Source organism: Hirsutella rhossiliensis (assembly GCF_020360975.1).
Source record: "Hirsutella rhossiliensis strain HR02 chromosome Unknown scaffold00025, whole genome shotgun sequence".
NCBI lineage: Eukaryota > Fungi > Ascomycota > Sordariomycetes > Hypocreales > Ophiocordycipitaceae > Hirsutella > Hirsutella rhossiliensis.
Genome location: NW_025408691.1, coordinates 14,396 through 35,471, shown reverse-complemented (window position 1 = coordinate 35,471; position 21,076 = coordinate 14,396). Strand labels below are relative to the sequence as shown.

Below are 21,076 nucleotides of genomic sequence, written 5' to 3'. Positions count from 1 at the left end.
GGTGATTTCATTGGTGGATAGCTGATGTGATGCCGCGGACAATTTGAGGGCGATGAGGTTGACTTGCAGCCGGTTTCCCGACCACTGCTCTATCTACGTCATGCATCTGAGGCGGGATATGGCTGCCGACATCTAGCTTCAGCATTCAACCTCTCGCGGCTAACAGTCTTGCAATTCTGGCCGAAAATGAGCCCAGATGGTGAAACACCATTTACGACAGCTGTGCGAAGTAGACTGACTTTGTGTAACGTTGCCCTGTTGACGACCGGCGGTGCACCTGCTCTGGAACGACGAGCGCCGCCGCGTCATGCTTGTTGACTTCGACCGCGCCGACCTCCTTCCAGCTCCCAAACACAAGCAGCTATTCCAGTTATCCGGGATAAGAGGAAGCGGCAGAGAGACGGGTTTGGAGCTCGTAGCAGAAACGCGGCTTGCTACGAGATCATTTGCAAGTTGTGGAATAGCCTTTCGTATCTTTTCCGTTCCTGCTGCTCAAGCCCTACTGCTTCCAACAGGCGGGACGTGAAGTTTCAGGCAAACAAGACACTCTAATTTTTCCCTCAATCGGACCGCTTGACCCTAGCGCATACATTGAATGGGGCATGAATCTGACCAGAGCTTTCGCAACCGCCCTGGTGATCATGATTGCAAGCAACCGGGCTGGGACTCCGGTGTTCGTTGGCTCGGCTTCTGTTCACATGCTGCTAAACAGCCTTCACTACAGGCGAGCGATAACTGCGAACGCACGGTTACTGGCCACTACGAGATTCCAGCAACAACGCATGAATGGTTGCTGGCACTGTGGCTGGGCGGTTACCAGCAGCACCTAGCGACCAGGAACAAGAGCCTAAAGGTGACTGGCGCCTGTAGATTGCTGACCTTGGGTAACCAGTAATCCCAGGCGCCCAACGTCACACTGGTTACCATGCCCCCTTTCGGTAACACCCACCTTTCGGTAGCGCAATTGAAAAATTCTCCACCAAAAGTCTACCATTTGAACTACATGAAATATGATCAGAACTTAACATTATAAACACAAAAAATATCATTCCGTAGAGAAATGGACGCTCTTATATGTACCGGCGCTTTTTACCATTCGCCCGGATCTGGTGGTGACTGGAAGGGCTTCAGGTGCCACCTTGACTTCGATCACTGAAGCTGTCTCCACCTCTGAGACCGCCTCCTCCTCTGTGTCAGAATTCAGCACAACGGCTATCTCTTGGCTTTTAATTTGGGAATGGCTTCCTCAGCCACCAAAGCTTCACTGAGAGTCATGAACCGTCTGTTCGGGTTCGGAATTGCTCTCCTCTTCTTGCCTCTCTGCAGCCGGGCCACTTCTTCCTCTAGCTTCGCGATTCTGTTGCTGTGCTCGGCAAGCGTCTGTTCTTGGCTTCAAAGCCTCTAGCTATCACGGCGTATCGTCTCCGGGTGCCAGGAGTCTTGTTCTTTCCGAAATCGCGAATCTGGCGGCTGTTTCTTGGCGTATCATCAGAACCCAAAATGGCGCGGACTTTGGAGACGTCTCTACAATGTCTGCGTGAATTTCTGGATGCCGCAATGCCTTGGATCGTGAGATCGGCCAATTCCCAGTGACCCTCCAGCCGGACAATATATTCTTTGCCGTCATTCCAACCTCGCGCGCTTTAGCATATGCCCGTATAAAATTGACCTTATGAACAGGCGCAGAATCGGTCAAACAGGTCAATTTCTGAAGTTCTTTCCGGTAAGCTGCCTTGGAGGCATTGAATACACCGTTATCTAACGGCTGGAGGCCATGAGAGCAGTGGGCAGGAAGGTAACAGCAATAAACGTTGTTCAAAAAGCATGTGGCCATCCATGCATCCTGGTCCCGGTTAACGGTAATTCCTACAGAGGTGGATAAAGAAATGCACCGTTGCATGACTTCCATGTCCATCTAATATGATCAGTCTAGCATCTGAGGCATCGGCTGGTCGCGTCTGGGGCAAATAGACCCTCTCAAGCCACTCAATAGCGATATGGTTGTCCGTCCATCCGTTGGGCGACGTTATGTAATGCCAGTCGGCTATTTTGCCGAATTCCGTCAAGAACCACTGTTTCTGAAGTTCTTTGCCCTTAAAGATAATGCCAGGGGTAAGGACACGGCCGTCCGCGGTGATAGCTTCAATAAATGAGGTCCAGTTGCGGGACTGTGGCCCTTTCAGAAGGGCCTTCCGTTTTGGGTCTGCACTCCCAACCACAAGACTATCCAAACCTGGCAAAAGAGTCTGGTTAGTAAAAGTAATGAAAGACAAGCCAAATACTCACCAAAGCCAGACATAATACCGCCTTCGTCAACATTCACGGTATTTTCTGGTTTAATCCATCCATACTCCTTTTCCCTGATATCGAAGAACCAGTGAACCGCCCGAGGCGTAAAAGCATTAAATCGGTTAGCTTCCTGACGTCTCCCACGCTTGTTCTTGATGTCCGGATGGCGATTGATGAATTTAGAGACCCAGTTGCGCCCCACTGTCCGCTCGTTGTTCAGTTGCTTCATAAGAGCCTCACACATGCGCGGATCTGACTGTGGGATGGAGCATAGCCGAGAGACTCTTGACGGAGGATCCAGAACACCAGAAGAGCTTCCTGAGACTTACTCAAGAGTTGACGAGGCTGGATCTGATCAGCCAGGGCTACCTGGCCTTTGAGTCTGTCGGAAATAGACTGCTGAGGTATGTCATACTTTTGGGCGGCGCGGTACTGCGACAAGCCGTTTTTTGTGACATCAAGTGGATGTCACAGGTCCGGCTTTGGTGGGCGGTCAGCGGATTACCCGCAGATTACCGCCGATTACCGCTTGCCCTTGACATCACCTCTGACGGGTTGATGTCATCTTCGGAGCGCCATAAAGCGCGAAAGCCGGGACCGACGACGAGAAAACCAGTTCGACTGGATAGCCTGCGTTTGTGCGATCAGAATGCACCCTGTCTAAGGTCCTACATCCTGTCGGTTGCGAGGTTGCGGTGATTTGAAGCATTTTCTAGCCTTGACGCACTGGAGCTACAGCGGCGCTTAGCGGATGCATACCCTGTCTACAGGCCACTACCGCTGACTGTAGCGACGCAGCCCTGACGGCCTGGGGCACTTTCGCCGCCAAGGTCCTCGTCATTCTATCAGACGGGTGTTCAAAATCACTGCGCCATCGACTTTTCGCTACCACCGACGTTGAATTGCCCCGACGCACGTTTGTGTCCCTTTTTCGCCTTGCCTGTCCTTTCGGATGGCCTTGAACAACTTATCCAAGAGCTGGGTCCACGTTCTTCGTCCATTTGCCTCGCCACGATATCTTCAGTTAAGCCGTCCGACTGGGCCCGCCTCCGAACCTCATCGACGATGATCTTGCGCGTGGAAAGGTAATTCTTCTCTGCAGATGGCCGCCATCGAGCACCCCAGTCTCGCTCAGAGAATCCACAGAAGGCATTTCGCCCCAGCCCTGCCGCCAGAGACGCAGCAGCTCCTGTACAGATTTGACAGAACGGGGAGCTTGAAGCTCGGAGGTTCGCGCGGCCCAGGCGGCTCGCCATGCGCTCTTCCTGGGGGCTTGCCCTGGCCCGCTTGCACCATTCCCTGCTGCTGCTCTAGAGAGCGGAGCGTATGTCGGACCGCCCGCTTGCGAAGGGCCTATCTCGGACCTGAGGACCGTCTCTCGTGGAGCGCGGCGCCTCTGTTGATGAGCTCCGCGATCTCCGCATGTTGACCTGCAGCACCTTGGCCGGGGCTGAAGGTGACGGTGTAGGTGGCCTGCGCAAACTCATCCAACTTTGTGCATAGTTCGTAAGAAGCCCCAAAGGTCTAGATGTCTTCGCTCAGCTAACTGCTCGGCTGCGACCTGTTGAGTCAGTACTGTGCGCAGCTTCTCCGCAACCACCGGGATCGCTTTTGAATGACCGTGGTATGGCTGTCTTCGTGGTCCCGTGTGCATGTGTCTTGAACTTTGCTGGCGAACGCTTCAAACTCAGGGCAAGAAGACCGGATCCTGAAAGATAGGATGGTCGGGGTAGGACTCGCGAAGGAAGACAGCGTCCTGCAGGAGCACCTCTCGAAGCCACTCCAGGAGTTCCAAGAAGGCGCCGGCGGCCATGTTCTGCTCCACCCGAGATCTGAGAAAGGGCTACTGTGGGCCTCTTTCCATTTGTCGAGTTGAGGCCAGACCTGCACGAGTAGCACCACAGGCGGCCTCACGGTGGCCCGGGCACGAAATAAGACCCCGACCATTCAGGGTCAAAGTCGGCCACGGCCCTCATGAATTCGAAAGGCAGGAAGTCAGATAGCAGCCGGTCATTTGGTCTCCGTTATTCCAACGACCGGCTCGGCGGATCTGTATAGTTCAGGTCAGCCCAGGCCAGGGGTTGGCGGCTTGCCTAGGGCAGATGACATGCCTGGCCTTCATCCACTCCGGCCATGTCGGCGTTTTGCGTCGCGGCCACTCTAGGCGCGTGGCTGACCTTGGAGACCTTGATGCCGGCCTTCTTGTAGAACCTGGACGTCCATTCTCGGGCAGTCTGGCCCGACAACGGAGCTGTATATTCGGTGAGTGAAAGGGTCGATGCACCCTCTGAGTTATGGGATTCCGGTGAATGCCATCACGCTTACCTTGAGGCTCCTTCGCCGATCGGCGGAGCACCTTCGTTTCATACCAGTCTTCGCTTCTTTGGAAGACGGAAACCTTTCCGCCTTTTCTACCTGCCAGCGCCAGAAAAGCCAGAACGCGAGGGCGCCGATGAGACAAGATCGCGGATCTCGATGCCGCAAAGCAGATCCATACTCCATGCGGCCGTGCTGGTTGGTCTTCCACAGTTCATCACGACAACCAGCGCCTTCGTGGTATACCCCTGGGCCTTGAAGCCCTCGTTGGGTAAGTCCAGGGAAAGCAGTCTGCCAACTCCATCGGCAGGCGGTTGCCGGACCGCAGCAGCATGTGGTTCCCGAGCAGAAAGTCCACCTGCGTCCTCAGGGCGCAGGCGATCTCTCTCTCGGACCATGCCACGTTGGTGTGGTCGGGTATCTGCGCCGGCGCATACACATCTCTCAGAGTTCCAACTCCCTGTCCATGTATTCCTTCCTCTTCCGGCTCCAAGTCGTTGCAAGAATGCTGCGTTTGAGCGCCTTCAGTGCCACTCCTGTGGCCGGGCCGCAGGATTGACTCCCGGCTCTTCTGCTCGTCGTAAAGCTTCTGTATGGCCGAGACGTAGCCCCGTACAGTATTATACTGTAGTTTGAGCGTGGACTCATACAACTCCAAGTCGGAGTCTGACTCGTATTCGCTACCTCCGCCGCCTACAACGATGGTATCTGCTGGGGAAGCTGGGTGTTAGTATGATGGGCTGGCTCAGTCCGACGACCACATCCCGTGATCAACATCTGTTACCTGATGGTGCTCTGCGTCTTTCACGGCCCTCTTGGCTTCCTGAGCCTCGAGGTGTCGTTTTCTTTCATCGGCGACCCTCTTTCCTTTCTTTGGAGGACGTGATGCCACTACCTCCTTCATGAAGAGCAAGAGCTTTCCTTCATCGACCAGGTCTCCCGGTAGCTGTTGGCCCTGTGGTACCGAGGCCGGCCAAACGTCCGGGATCGCAGGCCAGTTGGCTTGACACCACTCCTGTGAGGCAGTCAATGCATGGATCTACATGAAGATTGCAGGGCGCGCATGCGGGCTTGCCTTCCATTCTTCCTGCTTGGGACGATAATTTCGCTTCGTATTCTTCGGCTGGGTGTTCTCCAGATCTAACAGGTAGTGCTCAATGGCCGCCCTGACCCGGGGATCCTCTATCGCGTTCGACATGGTGCAGGCGGTCGCCGTCGCGACGGTGGCAATGGAGGAGGTGGTGGAGGAGGTGGGAGGAGGTGGAGCGCAACGCGCGTGAGCGAGACCGAAATCGAAGGTCTCGCGCAGGGCCCGCGGGCGTGGACCTTCGATTTTGCCGTCCGATGGCGGTAATCCGACTAAGAAAACGCCAGCCCCGCAGGGCCGGGCCTTCGAAAACGACATGGTTTTGCGTGGGGCGGGGCGGTAATCCGATTACCGGATGACCGGTCAGCCGGCCCCGGGACCTGTGACACCAATTATCGCATTAGGCATAATATCCTCCGTATAAATACTCCGAGGCCGCTTTAAGGTAATTTTGGTCATGTGGTGGAGGAATAACGAGAAGAATCATCGTCAGGAGGCGGAAGGAGATTAGGGGGTTGGATGCAGGCTTTCTAACCATACGCCATACGTCATATGGACCTGTATGGTTTATGGTGTATGATTTATTTTCATATGGTGAACTAAACCATATATTGCCCATACAAGAAATGACGTCATTGGGTCATACTTCCCGTGCCCAAGGGTGTTATTACTGCACTCTTCGGCCGACTCGGACCCGTATTGCTCAACCTCCTCTATTCGTAACCCTGCCGTGATGCCGCTGCGGATCCAGCTTTTCAGGCACTCTCCTCTCTCGACTGTCGATGCTCCGAGAAGCATTCGATCCCAAGAGATAGTGCGCCTTGCGCCTGAGAATGTGCGCTCTGGGTCCGCAGACATGGCGGGTATTGAGAGTATGTCTATCGCCATCTTGGACAACCGGGAAACGTTCACGGTGTTCATCACGATGCCACCAGGAAAGTGGTGAACCGTCAATCTGAATAGGCGACTGCGATGTGAAGGCTTCGTACTCGTCTGCGTCTGGTCCCTTGCCTATGACATCGAGTTCCTGTGCGAGTAAGTCGTACTCGTCCTGTTGCAGTACTGAAACCTTGGAAGGCGTGACAGAAATTGTCGGCAGATCCATGTACTCTTCTTCCCAGAGCTTTCTCACTGCGTCGAAGGTTCTTTTATGCCATGACTTGGGCCAGTTTTTCTCAATATGAGCCTTTCCTCGAGACGGATGAAGAATCAGGGCTGCACCGTATGCCGGGGTCTCGTCAGAAAGCCGATAATATTTGTCGAAAACGTGCCAGCTGGTCAGCACCGGGCCGAGAAGTTGTTGATTGAGCTTGTCTTTCTTAGCTTGCTGGTAGTGTTTATGAAGGACATCCATCGTGAAGAGCGTGCGGTCTAGTGTTGAGCGATAGCCCTCAGTAAGTGTTATTCTCCAGAATGGCTGCAAGAAGTTTCTTATATCTCGAAGGGCTTGCCAGTCTCGAGGTGCCAGATAGTCATTGACAAGTGTCTCGTAGTGTTTGTCTTAATACCACTTGACGTGTTCCTCCTTTTCAGAGCAGTATCCAGTAGGAGGAACCAAGAGTTCCAGCGTGTGTCGTTGTCGAGCCGAGAACCTTCCCTGCGCGCTGACGGAAAGTGTTGTACCTGTAATCGTTGGCTCTGATATGAACCGCAATATTATGCACCTTGCCGAGCGGACCAAGTTGGCTCCAGCCACGTTCCTTCCGCTTCTTCCACCCTTGCATCATGTCCAAGTCGCACGGCGCTTCATCCATCTCCTCAATCTGTCTACATGCCTCGAGTACGGCCTCTTTGTTGTCCATGAAAGAAAAGCCTGGACGCAAAGATTGACCACATGGCCATGGCAGCGGATCCGTCGATGCTTTGCATTCCATGCGATGCCTTGACTCTCTAGAAAGCTGCTCATCAGGCGGCAAAGCACATCATTGGAACCGTGGTTGTCTCCTGTGAAGTACCTAGCAGACTTGATATGCCGTAGTCCTCAATGACTGGTTGAAGCAGCTTCCATTGTTCACCTCCACCGTGACTACCGGGACCATCGATGCCAGGAAGCTCAGGTAAAGCCAGCAATGCTTGAGAAGGGTTTCTTTGGTCGTCCTGCATGAACTGGACACATATTCCGAGAAACCTTTGTGATTCGGCGCGCTCCATACGTCGGCAGAGAGGTGAAGCTTGGAGGGCGAAGATTGAAGCCGTTTTCGTAAGATATCTTTATGGATTGCATAGGAGTTCATGCAAAGCTTTTGAATGTGGCCATGTGAGGTGCTGATCAGCCCTTCCGCAGTGGAATTCGCTGCCATGAGCAAAGCATGCAACTCAGGCCAGGTATTGCAGTTATATGGGAGGTTTCGCACGGTGACAAGCTGAACCAAAGCTTCCATTGCGGCCTTCGGATTGATTGCCTTTCGCAAAACCTGCTCTTCTCTTTCCTGAAACTTGACAAGATCAACCTCTCCGGCTTTGTTGAAAGCGTCTTTCAGAAGGTTATGACATGTTTTCTTGGCCAGGGTTGACTCAAGACCAGCGACGTCTATCGTGTGTATCTTCAGCAGATGGTTGCGAAATGTGGTAGAGACGTAAGTCGAATAGGACGGGTTATTGCAATACTTGCAGTAGAACACCAAATCCCGTTTTGGCCCACAACGCTCAGGCTCGGATCCTGAGGTTTCCGTGTGTGTTGCCAAGTGGCATCCGCTGTGGTCATTCTTTTGCGCTTGGAAGTTGTCGCGGTACTAGGTTCGAACGATGCTAAGCCTTGTGCGTCTTGGATCCCAGAGGCCTCTATGGCTGTGGCGGATACGAAACTGTCATCGTCAGCTGGCCCGCGGAAGATGGGTGGACTCGTCATCAGAGTCGCAAACGGCACAAAGCCGGATGAATAATGGCATGAAACCCTGAGTGACGAAGAATGTTAGGTGCTAACTGGATATCTCAAGGTCTTTAGTAGCTCAATTTATTCCGATCTGCCTATGCGGGATTCTGGGAGGTGACGTCCAATGTGACGTCGGTTACCCTAGAACCGCTTGAGCGATACTGATCTGAGATTTTTGTTCTTCTTCGGCGAGATTAGAGGCATGATCTGTAATGTCGCGCGATCTTTACTCATTTCTACCGTAACGATGAATACACACAGAGCAGTTAGTCATTTCGGTCTTTTTCATTGTGGAATCTTCCCCGAACGTCAATAGAACAACAGAGTATGTTGCTGTAGTTCCGATATATTTCTCGGGAGATGTTGGCATGCAACCATCAATCGCCGAATGATCTTTCTTCGCCGAAATTGTAACCTCGGAGGAACTTTCCCCGCGTATGGCCATATATGGTCATACGACTGATCTCGTATGGTATAGGTTTACTGGCAATATATGGGCAATATATGGTTTATATAAACCATACGCGTATGATTAGAAAGCCTGGTTGGATGGTAATTTCGCGTGCAAGGTACGCACAGGCCACAGACCCTTGTACAAACATTCAACCATCGAAAAGTAGAATTCAATCAATCCTCTATCTACTCCAAGTGACGGCTTGTGAATATCTTCAAAGCTGGCTGGAATCGGTGTAAGTGAAATTGATGGTTTTGGTGGGGATATTTTCTAATGCGCTACCGAAGGTGGGTGTTACCGAAAGGGGTGGGGCATGGTACTGGTGACCGAACTCTGCTCCACAATGGTTACTGGCACCTCTCATGGGTGTTACTAGCAGCGTATGGCTAAGCGCCCGGAGGTTACCGGTCCCTTTGAGGTACCGACAACCGACGCCCATAGGTTACTGGCAGCCCCTGGTTGACAGGAACTCGCAACCGAGCGATTACTGGCAACGGCGTGGTCGTTACCGGCGCCTTGCGAGCCGGCACTTAGCGGTTAGTGGCAACTGCCAGGTGGATAACCTTGCGCGTGAATGCGAAGCCGAAGCCAACGTGCGGAGACTCTGCTCGGCTAGGTGCTCTTGCTGCCTGTCTTACAAGGTACTAGCATCGACGCTTATTTTAGACATGCGGGGTGTCAGACATTTTGGCTCCACATGGGTCAGAGATGGCATCAGGCAATTGAATGAGAATTATCTGAAGAACAAGAAGTGAACGAACGAACGCACGGGGTTGTGCAGCTCTTTATACACAAATGAAAGGTCCGTCGCGTGATTACGCAGTATCGGTTGCCTAGCAGGCAACAGCGGCGTTACGAGTAACATCGCCACTTGTCACGGGCTGTGCCCGGCAGGTGGACCCGGTTGTACCGGGTCCGGTGGATCATGCTCGGATGGAAACACCGGCCCCGCTTCGCGGGCCCAGGTGCGAGAACATTCTATAAGAGGCGATATAAGCTCGGACTCGAGGCTTCGCCTCGAGTTCAGCTTCCTTTCCTCTTTAGCTCTAGATAGACAACACATAGGCACCTGCTTGTTGAGTAAACTCCGGGCCAGCCTCTTACATATCTAGAGCTCACTACCGATGGACTCAACCCTTGCAGACGGGAGCTCCCGGGCGAACCTCCCAGCTCGTCATGCAGATGATGAGCCAGATGGCTGAACAGATGCAAGGTTTGCGTGCCGACCGCGATGCCGATCGCGACGCCACGCGCGAGCAGATTCAACTGCTGCAAGACAGTCTGACGACCTCGAGACCAACGCTCTTGGGGACCGAGTCGGAGAGCAGAGCGGAACCTCTGCATGAACTGAATCGTTTGGTCGACACACCATTGCGGAAGACTAGGCCGACTCTCCCAGACCCACCGCGATTCGAGGGCGTTCGATCAAGTTTCGCGCTTGGCTGAGCGAGATGAAGAACAAGCTTCGTGTAGACGGAAGGGTAATTGGGAATAAGGCGGACCAGTTCGCCTACATTTACGCGCGACTAGGGGTGCCCCTCAGCAAATGACGATCGCGTATGTAGAAGCCGGAGGAAGGGTGGAGACTCAGATCCGGACCAGTACCTCCAATATTTGGAAGAGTGCTACGGGGACCCGAACGCCAGGACTCGCGCGCTGGACAAATTGCGATCCTTGAGGCAAAGAGACAAGGAAAGCTTTGCGACACTGCTCCCTCGCTTCGAGAAAGAACTCGCTGATTCCGGCGGCGCCACCTGGCGGAAGAAGTCAAAATCAGCTACCTGGAGGGCGCCCTGAGTCCGGGTTGCGACTGGCAACTGTCTACGCGGCGCCCACTCGCTCCACGTACTCGGAATGGGTCCAATCTCTTCAAAGGCTGTCCTCAGGTCTAGAATGTAGAGAAAGGAACGCCCTTCGAAGCGGTGGTGCAACCCATGATAGTCGAGGCCGCGACGCAGACGGAGATACCAAGATGGCAGATGTCAGCCGTACAAGTCACGAGCCGAAGAAACGTCGCAACGCAGATGCGGCGCCCAAGAACGAGCGCCGCTGTTACCGATGCGGCCGGAAGGGTCATCTCGTCGCGGAATGCCCAGCTCATTTGGTCTTTCCTGGCGAAGCGAAGAAAAAACGGTCAGGAGCCGCCCGGGTGAAGCAGCCGGATGCTAGCGATGATTCGGAGTCGGCCGCAACATCCAATGGGGATGACGAGCCGATGGGAAAAGACTAGCCCCGGTGCGAAAGCGGGCGCCGGGGCCTTCGAAGGCAGATGTCCAAGACTGGGAGGCGTTCAAGCCGCGTATGAATAGTCGACCCGTGCTCGTTAACGCACGGCTCAACAGAGGCAATCCGATACGCGTCCTAGTCGATAGTGGATGTGACTGCTATGCCGTGATTGACGAAGCGGTCGTCCGGAAGTTTCGGATCCCTCTCGTTGATTCGAAGCCTCGAGAGATCGGGGATTCTCGAGTCCTCAGAAAGTGTCACGTCGCCGGGAGTTGTGGCTGTCGTTGTGGAGACCGCCGGTTTTGACGAACGCACCTTTGCGTACGTCGTCCCAAGCCTCGGCCAGGATATGTTCCTTGGCCGGCCTTGGATGGAGAGGAACCAGGTCGTGTACGACGCTGCTAAGCGGCAAGTGTACCACGGAAGAGCAGGCGTGACGATACGCCTCGTGGGGCAGGAAGAGCCCGCCAAAGTACGCGCAATTCGAAGCGCAAGACTTGTGTCGGCAGCCGTGTTCACGGCAGAGTGCCGGCGTGCAAAGAGACGCCAGACGTGCGACGCGTTCTCGATACAAGCGATCAGCTTGGCAGACATAGAAAAGGCGCTTCAACCGAAGCCGCCAGTTGATCCGAGCAAGATGGTTCCAGCGGAGAACCTCAACATGGAGGCGAGCCTGACGTTCCAGACCCAGCGGCGGTCGACGCTGCGCATCTTCCTCTCCGAGCACAAGTGGAAGGACGGCCTGCCGACCGAGGAAGAGGCCATCATGATGCTGAACCAGGGCGACGACAGCGCGATCCCGGTGCCGGCCGTCTTCATGTTCGTGCCGGGGATGCCGGTCGTCGTGAACCGCAACACCCACCAGGGCCTGAAGCTGGTGAACGGCGCCAGCTACACGGCGGCGGAGGTCATCGTCGACAAGGCGCACCCGGGCATCGCATCTCGGCCGGCATGGCGATCCACTTCGGGCCGCCGGCGGCAATCATACTGGGGTCGGAGACGACCAAGGACTTCCACTTCGTCGGAATGCCGCCCGGCACGATCCTGCTGACGCCCGCGAGCGTCAGGATCCAGCGTCAGCGGAAGCGACCGTGGCAGCAGAACGACGTCAGCCGCAGGGCCTGCCGTGCGCCGCCGCCTTCGCGTGCACGGACTACAAGGTGCAGGGGAACGCTGGAGCGCGTGGCGCTCGAGTTGCGGGGCACGAGGACGACCAACGTCGGCGGACGCGCCGTCCCGTCGCAGTGCGACCCGTACAGCCTGTACGTGCAGCTATCGCGGTGCCCGACGCTGGACGGCATCATGCTCGTGTCGAAGGTGCGGAGAGGGACCTGGTGGGAAACCGGGTCCCCGGGAGATGACCGCAGCACAGGCGAGGCTGGAGGGCTAAGCGACAGGACCGTCCGGGAGGCGCTGCGCTGGCTCGGCGACGAGGTCGAGGCCGCGGAGGAAGGGGAAGCCTTCCGCAGACACAAGATTTGAGGTCGTCAAGGTCGGGGCGGGAACGGTCGAACGAGGAGGGCGAGGAGGCCAAAAGACGGAAGAGGCAAATTGTCGACTAATGGGGCAGGACGCGCCAAGGTGGACCAACCAGAAGCCGGGATACGGGGGGGAGGGGAAAGCCGGCCAATCAGAGGCGGGGATTCCGGGGGGCCAAAAAGGTCGGGAGGCGGCGCGGGGCATAAGTCCTTTCGTTCCTCAAGGCACGAGAGGAAGGCTCGCCAGCCGCGGCTCGCGCAAAGAAGCCTTTCGGAACGAAATTTGGCGACAAGAGAACCGGAGAAGAGTTGGCTACAGAGAGAGAGAGTTGGCGACAGTAGATTGGAGACAGGAAGAAGAGTGAGGTCGAGATACGAGACACGGCGAGAGACGTAGAGCATTATCGTGAGTGAAACCGAGACAGAGCGTCAGGGAGGCAGGCTAGGCCGCTGGAGGAGATTTTGTTTAAAAGGCGCAAACTCAAAGGGCGTGGAGAGACGGCAGGGTTGAAGAGAGATGTGAGTGGGTAATGCATGTCTGGGCGAGTGGAAGGCTCGGAAAATTTACATGTGCTACCGGTATAAGTCGTAGGTATAAACAGAATAAGGAGTATATTGGGAAGTTTTGACTTGATCGTCTTCATGAAAAGGAGAACAAGAAGAGAAGAGAATGTGCTATTCGAGCCTTTGGCAGTTGATTTTGAGGATGATGAGACATGTTGTCATGTTGTATTGTTTCGTTTGATGCTTTAAAGTTTAGAGAATATTCTTGGGCGGACGTCGGGCGCGCAGTGGTCAGGAAGATATCGACGCGGGAGGTCTGATAGAGCCAGAGGCGGATGTGTCTTGGTGATTGACCTGTTCGGTGTCCGTCTCTGACTCTGCGGGTCTTCCGGGGACAGAAAGGAGGAGGTATCGGATTTGGGAGTCTTGACCGTCACAGTCGGTGATTATGGTGGAAGTTTCGGGAGAAAGTCGCGGTCTCTTGGTTGGGGTTTGGTAGGGATCGGGCAATGACCGACTTGATGCCAGCATAAGGGGATCGACTGGGCCAGAAGCATGCGGCGTGGGGGAGGCGGGGCTTTGGGCGGCCTTGGGTTTCTTCGTAGAGGTAAACCTGGCCAACGCAACGCTATAGTCCGAGGATTGCCGACCGCGCTCTTGGGTGTCGTCGGCAGTAGTTGTGTTGCAGAAGCCTGGTCGGACATGGCCTTGTCGTGGAAAGTCCACGTGTCGGGGACGACGATGAAGATATAGTCTTGGTCGAAAGCCGGGGCATGTTTCATGATCTGGTGATCCAGTAAGCCGGCGATTTTGCCCGTACAGGTGAAGAGAGTGTTCGACTGGAACTGGCTGTCGCGCCTCTCGGTCATCTTCTTGCATAGGGAGGTCAAGGATTAGCGTGAATGGGGAAGATGACGAAAACTTGGAAGGGTGAAAGCCCTTGAAGGGGTTTGCCGGGAATCCCAGGACAAATAAAGGTGGAGAGCTGGACAAAGCCGCAGCAGCTCAGCTGGGTGTCGTCAAGGGCCGCAGCCGAGTTTCCATGCAGGAGGTCGCGGCCGGAGCCGATGACAGGTCCCGTGAAGGAGACAATGGGTTGTATCGTTGGGAAAGTATCCACCGAGCTGAGGTGCGAGTGACAATTCTATGGATATCGTCAGGGAGGGCAGTGGCGACAGAGAGATTTGGAGCATAGACTCACGGTTGGTAGCTGTGATCGCGGACTATAAGCGCGGGGACGGTGTATTCTGTGATGTTATCATCGTCCGACTCCAAGCCATCACGTCGCTCGATTTCCCACGTCAGGGCAAAGGATGAACACGGCCGACCATGAAGAACCATTGTTCGGTCCATTCCGAGGAGATTATCTGTTGGTTGTATATGGAAATATTAAGGCTGAAGAAGATGCAGGTCGATGGATTGCCAGTATCTGACCGGATTGCTGCATACTCCGGAGTCGACAGCCATGAGGGCGTGGGAAGGAAGACCCTCGCTAGGGTTTCTGCGTTGAGCCCTTTGACACGATGCTCATTCTGGTAGGCGAACCTAGCCGGGCAGCCGGGCTGGACAAAGGCCATCATGGACATGTCGGCGCCAGCATTTTCTCGCTGTCAAGAGGTTGCCGCGGGAGGACGAGGTATCGACGTTGAGCTGGGAGGCCGACATCGTGAGAACATGGCAGATGTAGTCACCGTGGAAGTGTAAATGAGGGGTTACGCAGAGTGGAGGTGGGCATCCTATAAAGCAGGTTTTCTTGCTGCTCGAAAGAGGGCTCGCGGCTAGGGTCGGGAGACTTAAGAGTCAGAGAATGCTACCTAGGTGATAGATCAGAAGCGGGGGTATGCGGGAATGAGCTGGCGAGGTTCTTGAACAGTCTCGACCATCTGGTTCTATGGTCGTGAGTGAAGTAGGGAGCCGGGGGTTGGAAGTTGAGTAGGGGTGATGACTATGTCGCGAGAAGTTGGAGGTCGGCGAACAGTAAGGTTAGTGTGGGTAAGTCTGCGGAGAAAGAAAGTCCAGCAGTACCCTTCGGTGTCATCGTTGCATGGAGTAGATAGCAAAGGCGACAATAACGAATGAGAGTGAAGGAAAGAAAGAGGTTATGGTAGTATTGCAGGGTCCTTTTTGACGGTCGTCGGTAGTTGGATGGGCATTGCGTGCGGCTGAGCGAGGCGGGGGCCGACCGGGTCGAGTCCACTATTGGGACACGGTGAAGTCGGATATAGGGGACGACCTGAGGAGGAGGATGCGAGTTGGTCACGAGAACTCTCCAGGAGGGTTTGCAAGTCGAAACTCCGGTGGCTAGCGACTACAAGAGGACAGGCAGGGGGATCCTGGCTGTCGCTTTAGCATGAAGGCCGTTGATGCGACGTTGGTGGTGGCGAGGAGCAAACCTAGCCGGGTAGTCCGGTTGCACGAGGACACCGTGGACATGTTATCGCCGGCAGCCTTTTGGCTGTTGCTCGACGAGGTGGAGTGGCAGATATTGATGGAGCAACTGATGCGCAAGGTGGGTGGGACGGCGTTGGAAGGGCCGGAGAGTATGGTTGGAAGTGTGCGGCGGGCGGTCGGCGCGGCCACCCCATGTGCCGGAGGTCGGCGGTAGCCAGGATTCGCTGGAGTGCGCAAAGAGAGTACGGCGATGGAAGGGCCGCCTTTGGCAAAGCTGGGGTAGCAGGTCGCACGTGGAGACCAGCCGAGGGCCGGGACGGTGGACGCACATAGGGAGGGTAAATGGGGATTACAAAGGGTAGTAGTATTGCATCGCCTCGGTACCATAGGCAAGCATTATAAGGAAGAAACGCCACGGCCATGAGTAGTGATCGTTAGGAAGCCCACTCGGAAAGAAATAGTGTACGCCAAGAAGCGAGATTATCAAGTGGAAGTGCTCCGGGCCAAAACTTTCTAGCTTGTTGCCAATCCACGCTAGTCGACGTCGAGGAGGCAGTAGCATGGCGGACAGTCCTGCAGGAAGCTAGGCGAGGCGGCCGCTCACCGTGGAGCCTGTTCGTTGTCAGTCGAGGATGGAGAAGAGGGTAGGAACGGGGAGTGCCTGTTTCGGGGTGCGGAGATGATACAGGGCAACTCCGAGAAGGGCACGGAGCACGGGAGACAAGGTTGGGGCGGTTCGGGAGATACAGATCAGTGGCGAATGAAGCATTAACGTTCCGGCTGATTCAGCCTAAGCAGTCTGCGGTCGAAGAAACCGCATGGAGAAAGCATGCAGAGGCGATCGCAAAGTCACTGCCGAGAAGACCGCCGCGAGGCGGTTTGCGGTCAAGCAGAGCACGGAAGTCCCGTAATTTGGTCAGCAGCGGAAATTCCGCGCAACGTCAGTCACCGAGTCCGCTTCCGAGGTTCGTGTTGCCTACAGAACGTGGAGACCAGGGGGCAGTGGGCTCTAACAGTCCACCCCTTCATCGGCCGTTTTGCCCCAGGAGAGGGTCCTGAAGGTGACGGGCAGGGAGATAAGGCGGCGACCGGCGGTGTCCCGGGTGTTCGTTCGAAAAGGGACCGACGCTCCGACCTATCCAGCCCAAGGATACGACTTTCCAAGACCTAAGACGAACGGCGCAATTTGCAGCATCGATTGCATGGGGTTTGCCCAAGCTCCGTCGGGGACCGGTTCGGCGGCCAAGGGCACACACAGGTGGGTGTGGACGATGGCGCAGCAGAGGCAGCGGACGGCTCGCTGCGCGGACAGAGGCAGTCCCGGAGGCGGGAGAAGAGAGCCCGTCTTCCTAGCCGGGATGGGCGCCCGATAAAACAGGTCCGAAGTGGAATCGGAAGGCATAGGAGACGGGAGCTGCAGGCCGAAGACCTGGCGAGTGTGCTGCGCTTTTTGGAGGAAGACTTTGCCTTGAAGGAGAGATTGTCTAACGATCAGACGTGGTGCACGCCAATACCGCTCGAGAGGAAGGTGTCGACGGTGCGAGACTTCTATCAGGCGTTCCACGATGCGAGCACGTTGCCGATACGGACCTGCATGGTGTGCTACCGCAAGTGTACGAGAGGAGAGTTGAGGGAGATTACATGGGATCATTGACTGTCAAGTTGCGTACCAAAGGGCGGCCGCTCACCATTTTCATGCCGGAGTTGCTTTCCTGAGGGGAGTCCGTGTCGGTGTGCGCCGAGTGTGGCCGATGCCTGGCGCGCAGGAGCCTGTCGCCGGCGATCCACCTTCACAGTCGCCTTGGCTGCGAGCACATGTTCCCCGATGAGCTCAAGGGACTGACGCCGGTCGAAGAGAAGCTCATCTCGCTGAACTCATGTTACGGTCTTGACACGAGATATAGCATTCCGGGCGGGCAGAGGCAGAGCGTGAAGTATCCGAGGCATGTCAGGGCCACATCACGGTGTTTCCGAACAATGTGCAGGAGCTGGCCACAAAGTGCTCCCGCACCCTTTTGCAAGCACTGGACGAGATCCACATCTCGTGGCAGGGCGCGGAGAAGCCGGCACCGAGCGACCTGTCGAGTCTCTTGTCGGTGAGGCGGCGGGTGGTCGAGAGGCCCTTGTCTGGCTGAAGCGGAACAACCCCACTACGCCGAGATCGAGATCGACGCGGCGGAGATGGAGAGCTGGGAGACTCGATACACGGGGTACCGTCGTCGGTGTGCGATCGTATGGAGCGGAACGAGCCGTCTGGGTGGGAGAAAGCGCGGACGGCGCACGTTGTGCCGCCCACGGAACGCGCCATGGACGAGGAGGGCCGGTGGAGATCGAGGCTCTTCGCCCTGCTCAACCAAGGACAAGAAGCCGGCGGCCAGGGTGAAGGTCACGGGCCCAACGGAGAAGGCGCGGTTCGCGATGGAAGTGACGCCTGCCCCGACCAGAACGTTCCAGCGATCAACGAGGTGACGTCTTCTGGCATGTTCGCGCTCGACGGACCGCCAGACGTCGCGGACGTGGAGAAGCTGCAGTTTGCCTGTGACGCTGTTGGTGAAGGTGCCGACGACGGCCGTGCGGGCCCAGGCGTGGGTCGGGTCCCTAGCCGGGGTTCGGGGGCGTGGCGACGGTGGTTGTGAGCCATACATCCGGGTTTCGCGGGGTGAGTTTACCGATTCCTTTGAGGCGTCCTTCTTTGCCAGGACGTTCCCGACCCTGTTCCCATTTGGCGTTGGGGACCAAGGCTGGTTGAAGAGACCATGGTCGACGCGGGAAGGTCACGGCCAACTTGCGAGGCAGGGCTGTCGAGGCAGAGGCGGCCGCGGAGACCGTATCGTCTCGAAGCTTGAACCTTCAGGCGTGGGCCGAGATCGTGCTCCGGCGCCATGGTGGTCGATTTGCACTGCACCACATCTTCGCATTTCTCGTCTTCAACATGGGGTGCGGTCGAGGAACCGCCGGGTCAGCATGTTGAGTGTGGGAGGAAGAACTTCCGCAAGGTAGAGCGCATCGTGCGTTCGATGACCACAGAAAGGCTAGCGGCGGACAAGGTCGAGTTGGAGAGCTCGGGTAAGACGACCGATGGTGACGTGAAGGAGCTTCTCAGGAGCCTCTCGCTTTACGGCCACCGGCAGCCCATGTCGAGAGAGGTCCGTCTCAATATGCGGCGGAAAATCCAGTCGCTCATCGTCGGATATGGCGTGCCGGCCATCTGGTTCACCATCAACCCGAACGACATTACGAACCCGGTGAAGCTGCGACTGGCGGCATACCGCACACGCGATCCCGACGCGGCCGAGGAGTTCTTAGAAGGCCTTGGGGATGCGTATAAGCGGGCACGGCTGGCGATATCGGATCCCATGAGCTCGGCCGTGTTCTTCCACCGCGAGATGAAGCTGTTCTTCGATCATTACGTGAAGGTCGGTGAAGAGTCGGTATTCGGGCGCATCGGCAAGTACTATGGCGCCGTGGAGACGAACGAACGAGGGCGCTTCATGTTCACGGCTTGCTCTGGCTGCACGGGAACGCGCATCTCAGCTCGATGCTTGCCGACATCCACGGGGAGGATCAGGCGGCGTATCGCGAGCGAATCGTCCGATACATCGATAGCGTCTTCTCAGAGGTAAGAATGCCTACCTAAGATGTGCCACCGGGAGCCTGAAGTACTCTTCTGATGGCCAAGTGGGGCCGGGTTGACGTGCAAGGCAGGATCTGGACCAGGAAAGTTTTGCGCCGTGCAAGCGGGAGATCTGTGACGGGCGGTATTGGTTCCCTGCTGGACAACGCCGCGCAGTTCTCGGCCGCGTTTATCGAGGAGGCCAACTTCTGTGCCGGCGCGACGCAGGTGCACACGCATAGCCCGACCTGTGTGAAGTACTCCTTGGGCAAGGAGGGCGGAAGGGGACCTCTGCCGGTTCAAGGCGCCATGGAGGTTAGTCGACAAGACCGCCCTCACGGCAGACGGGGTGCTGCAGATCCGGAGGACACACAGCATGGTCAATCGATGGAACGAGGCTATTGCTGTCGGGCTCCGGCACAACCATGATATTTCCTTCATTGCGACGCAGCGCAAGACAATGGCCCTCATCTATTATGTCACGAACTACGCGACCAAGGTGGAGGACCCGGTGTGGAAGCGTGTGGCGGCCGCGGCCGAGCTCCTGGCCGCCTCAACAGGTGATGGCACGGCCAACGGAGGGCGGGACGGTGGCGGAACGCTGCCACCGATGACCCTGTCAAGGGAACAGGACGCGACAGTTCCTGATGAGAGTGGCGAACCGCGTGTTCACGGAGCGTCCGCTATCACAGGTCGAGTCGTCGCTCACCTTCTCGGATATCCGGCCGAGTTCACCGACAGCAGCGCGTGGGCGTACCTGAACTGTTCTCTGCTGTACTGGGAAGTCTTTCGGCGATGGCGGCATCTCCGAGAAGCCAGTGGCGCTGCGGCTACGGATGACACCTTGGATGAGTCGGTCGTCGTCGAAGAAGAAGGCCTGAGAATCTCCCGTCGAGGCGTACCAGCACCGGGAGAGCTGCTGAAAGGCCTATGCCTGTATGACTACATATCGATCGTCAGACTGAAACGCATCGGCAACGACGAGAGCTGGGCGGCAGGGAGATGTCTTTCGAGGATGGATGGGCGCCGGGACGACGCTGGGTTCAGGTGCTCAGGCGGCCGGGCAAGCACGCTACCGCCTGCCTCGACGGCTACCTGAGCAAGGACTTCACCTACGATGACGAGTCGTGCTACCGGAGGTGTGTATGGCAACTGCTCTGTCAGCGGGCATTATCGGAGGCTAACCCACCCCTGAAGGGCAGCCGTGCAGCATCTTGCGCTGTTCGTGCCGTGGAGTCCTTCCTGGGCGAAGGAACAGGTGAGATCAACAGCATCTGGGCGCGGGCTCGAGACGCTATGGCCCCGAGAATATCACGTCTCGTCGACAACGTGCAGCTGCTTCGACGATCCGCCGAAGACGCAAAACGCGACGCCAAGCAATGGGCAGCCTCGTCCGGCGATGGCGACCCGACGGTCGCACACGTCGAGGAGGGTGGAGCAGGCGAGGCGGGCGCGGAGTCTGCAGCGACATATCAGCCCAACAGCATCGGAGACGCAACGCGGCTCATCGACGTCGTCCGAGGTGCAGTGGGAGCGAATCAGGTGACGGCCAAGTCGCCGGAGCTCATGGCAATGATACAGCAGCTCTGTCGGTTTCAGCAATCGGCGCTGCGCTCGACGGCCGAGCTCGAGGCCACGGCGCTGATCGAACGAGGAGAGGCGGTTAAGCATGCCAGGGCGGGTATTTTCCGGGGCCGCACTACCGCCGCAGGATCAGGTCAAGGCTATCAAGTCGCAGCAGGTAAGTGCCTCGAAGGAGAGGAGAGGATGATCCAAGGGATACAAAGCACGCCCGCCGCCTGGGAAAGCGATCGCCGCGCAGCGTTGCGAAGGTGATGACCGGTTT

General features: G+C 56.4%; 4 protein-coding genes across 4 annotated transcripts; 2 read left to right on the top strand and 2 right to left on the bottom strand.

The window, feature by feature from the left end:
• Positions 1-1,815: 1,815 nt before the first annotated feature.
• HRG_11880 (DDE superfamily endonuclease domain-containing protein) lies at positions 1,816-2,299 on the bottom strand (the record flags this gene model as incomplete). The annotated part of the gene is made up of 4 exons (XM_044870350.1): positions 1,816-1,843; positions 1,893-1,915; positions 1,974-2,233; positions 2,287-2,299. 4 exons carry the CDS (start codon positions 2,297-2,299, stop codon positions 1,816-1,818), a joined length of 324 nt encoding a protein of 107 aa, XP_044714560.1.
• A 1,962-nt stretch (positions 2,300-4,261) lies between these two features.
• Positions 4,262-5,803, bottom strand: HRG_11879 (centromere DNA-binding protein complex CBF3 subunit; the record flags this gene model as incomplete). Its single annotated transcript, XM_044870349.1, has 7 exons — positions 4,262-4,339; positions 4,401-4,540; positions 4,615-4,700; positions 4,905-5,313; positions 5,390-5,450; positions 5,501-5,620; positions 5,681-5,803. 7 exons carry the CDS (start codon positions 5,801-5,803, stop codon positions 4,262-4,264), a joined length of 1,017 nt encoding a protein of 338 aa, XP_044714559.1.
• A 6,078-nt stretch (positions 5,804-11,881) lies between these two features.
• Positions 11,882-12,726, top strand: HRG_11878 (PIF1 protein; the record flags this gene model as incomplete). The annotated part of the gene is made up of 3 exons (XM_044870348.1): positions 11,882-12,264; positions 12,319-12,351; positions 12,411-12,726. The coding sequence occupies 3 exons, from the start codon at positions 11,882-11,884 to the stop codon at positions 12,724-12,726; spliced, it is 732 nt and encodes a 243-aa protein (XP_044714558.1).
• Positions 12,727-17,923: 5,197 nt separating this feature from the next.
• On the top strand, positions 17,924-21,066 carry HRG_11877 (ATP-dependent DNA helicase PIF1; the record flags this gene model as incomplete). Its single annotated transcript, XM_044870347.1, has 9 exons — positions 17,924-18,167; positions 18,220-18,357; positions 18,645-19,236; positions 19,323-19,545; positions 19,589-20,086; positions 20,278-20,369; positions 20,428-20,488; positions 20,566-20,971; positions 21,053-21,066. The coding sequence occupies 9 exons, from the start codon at positions 17,924-17,926 to the stop codon at positions 21,064-21,066; spliced, it is 2,268 nt and encodes a 755-aa protein (XP_044714557.1).
• Between the last annotated feature and the right edge of the window lie 10 nt (positions 21,067-21,076).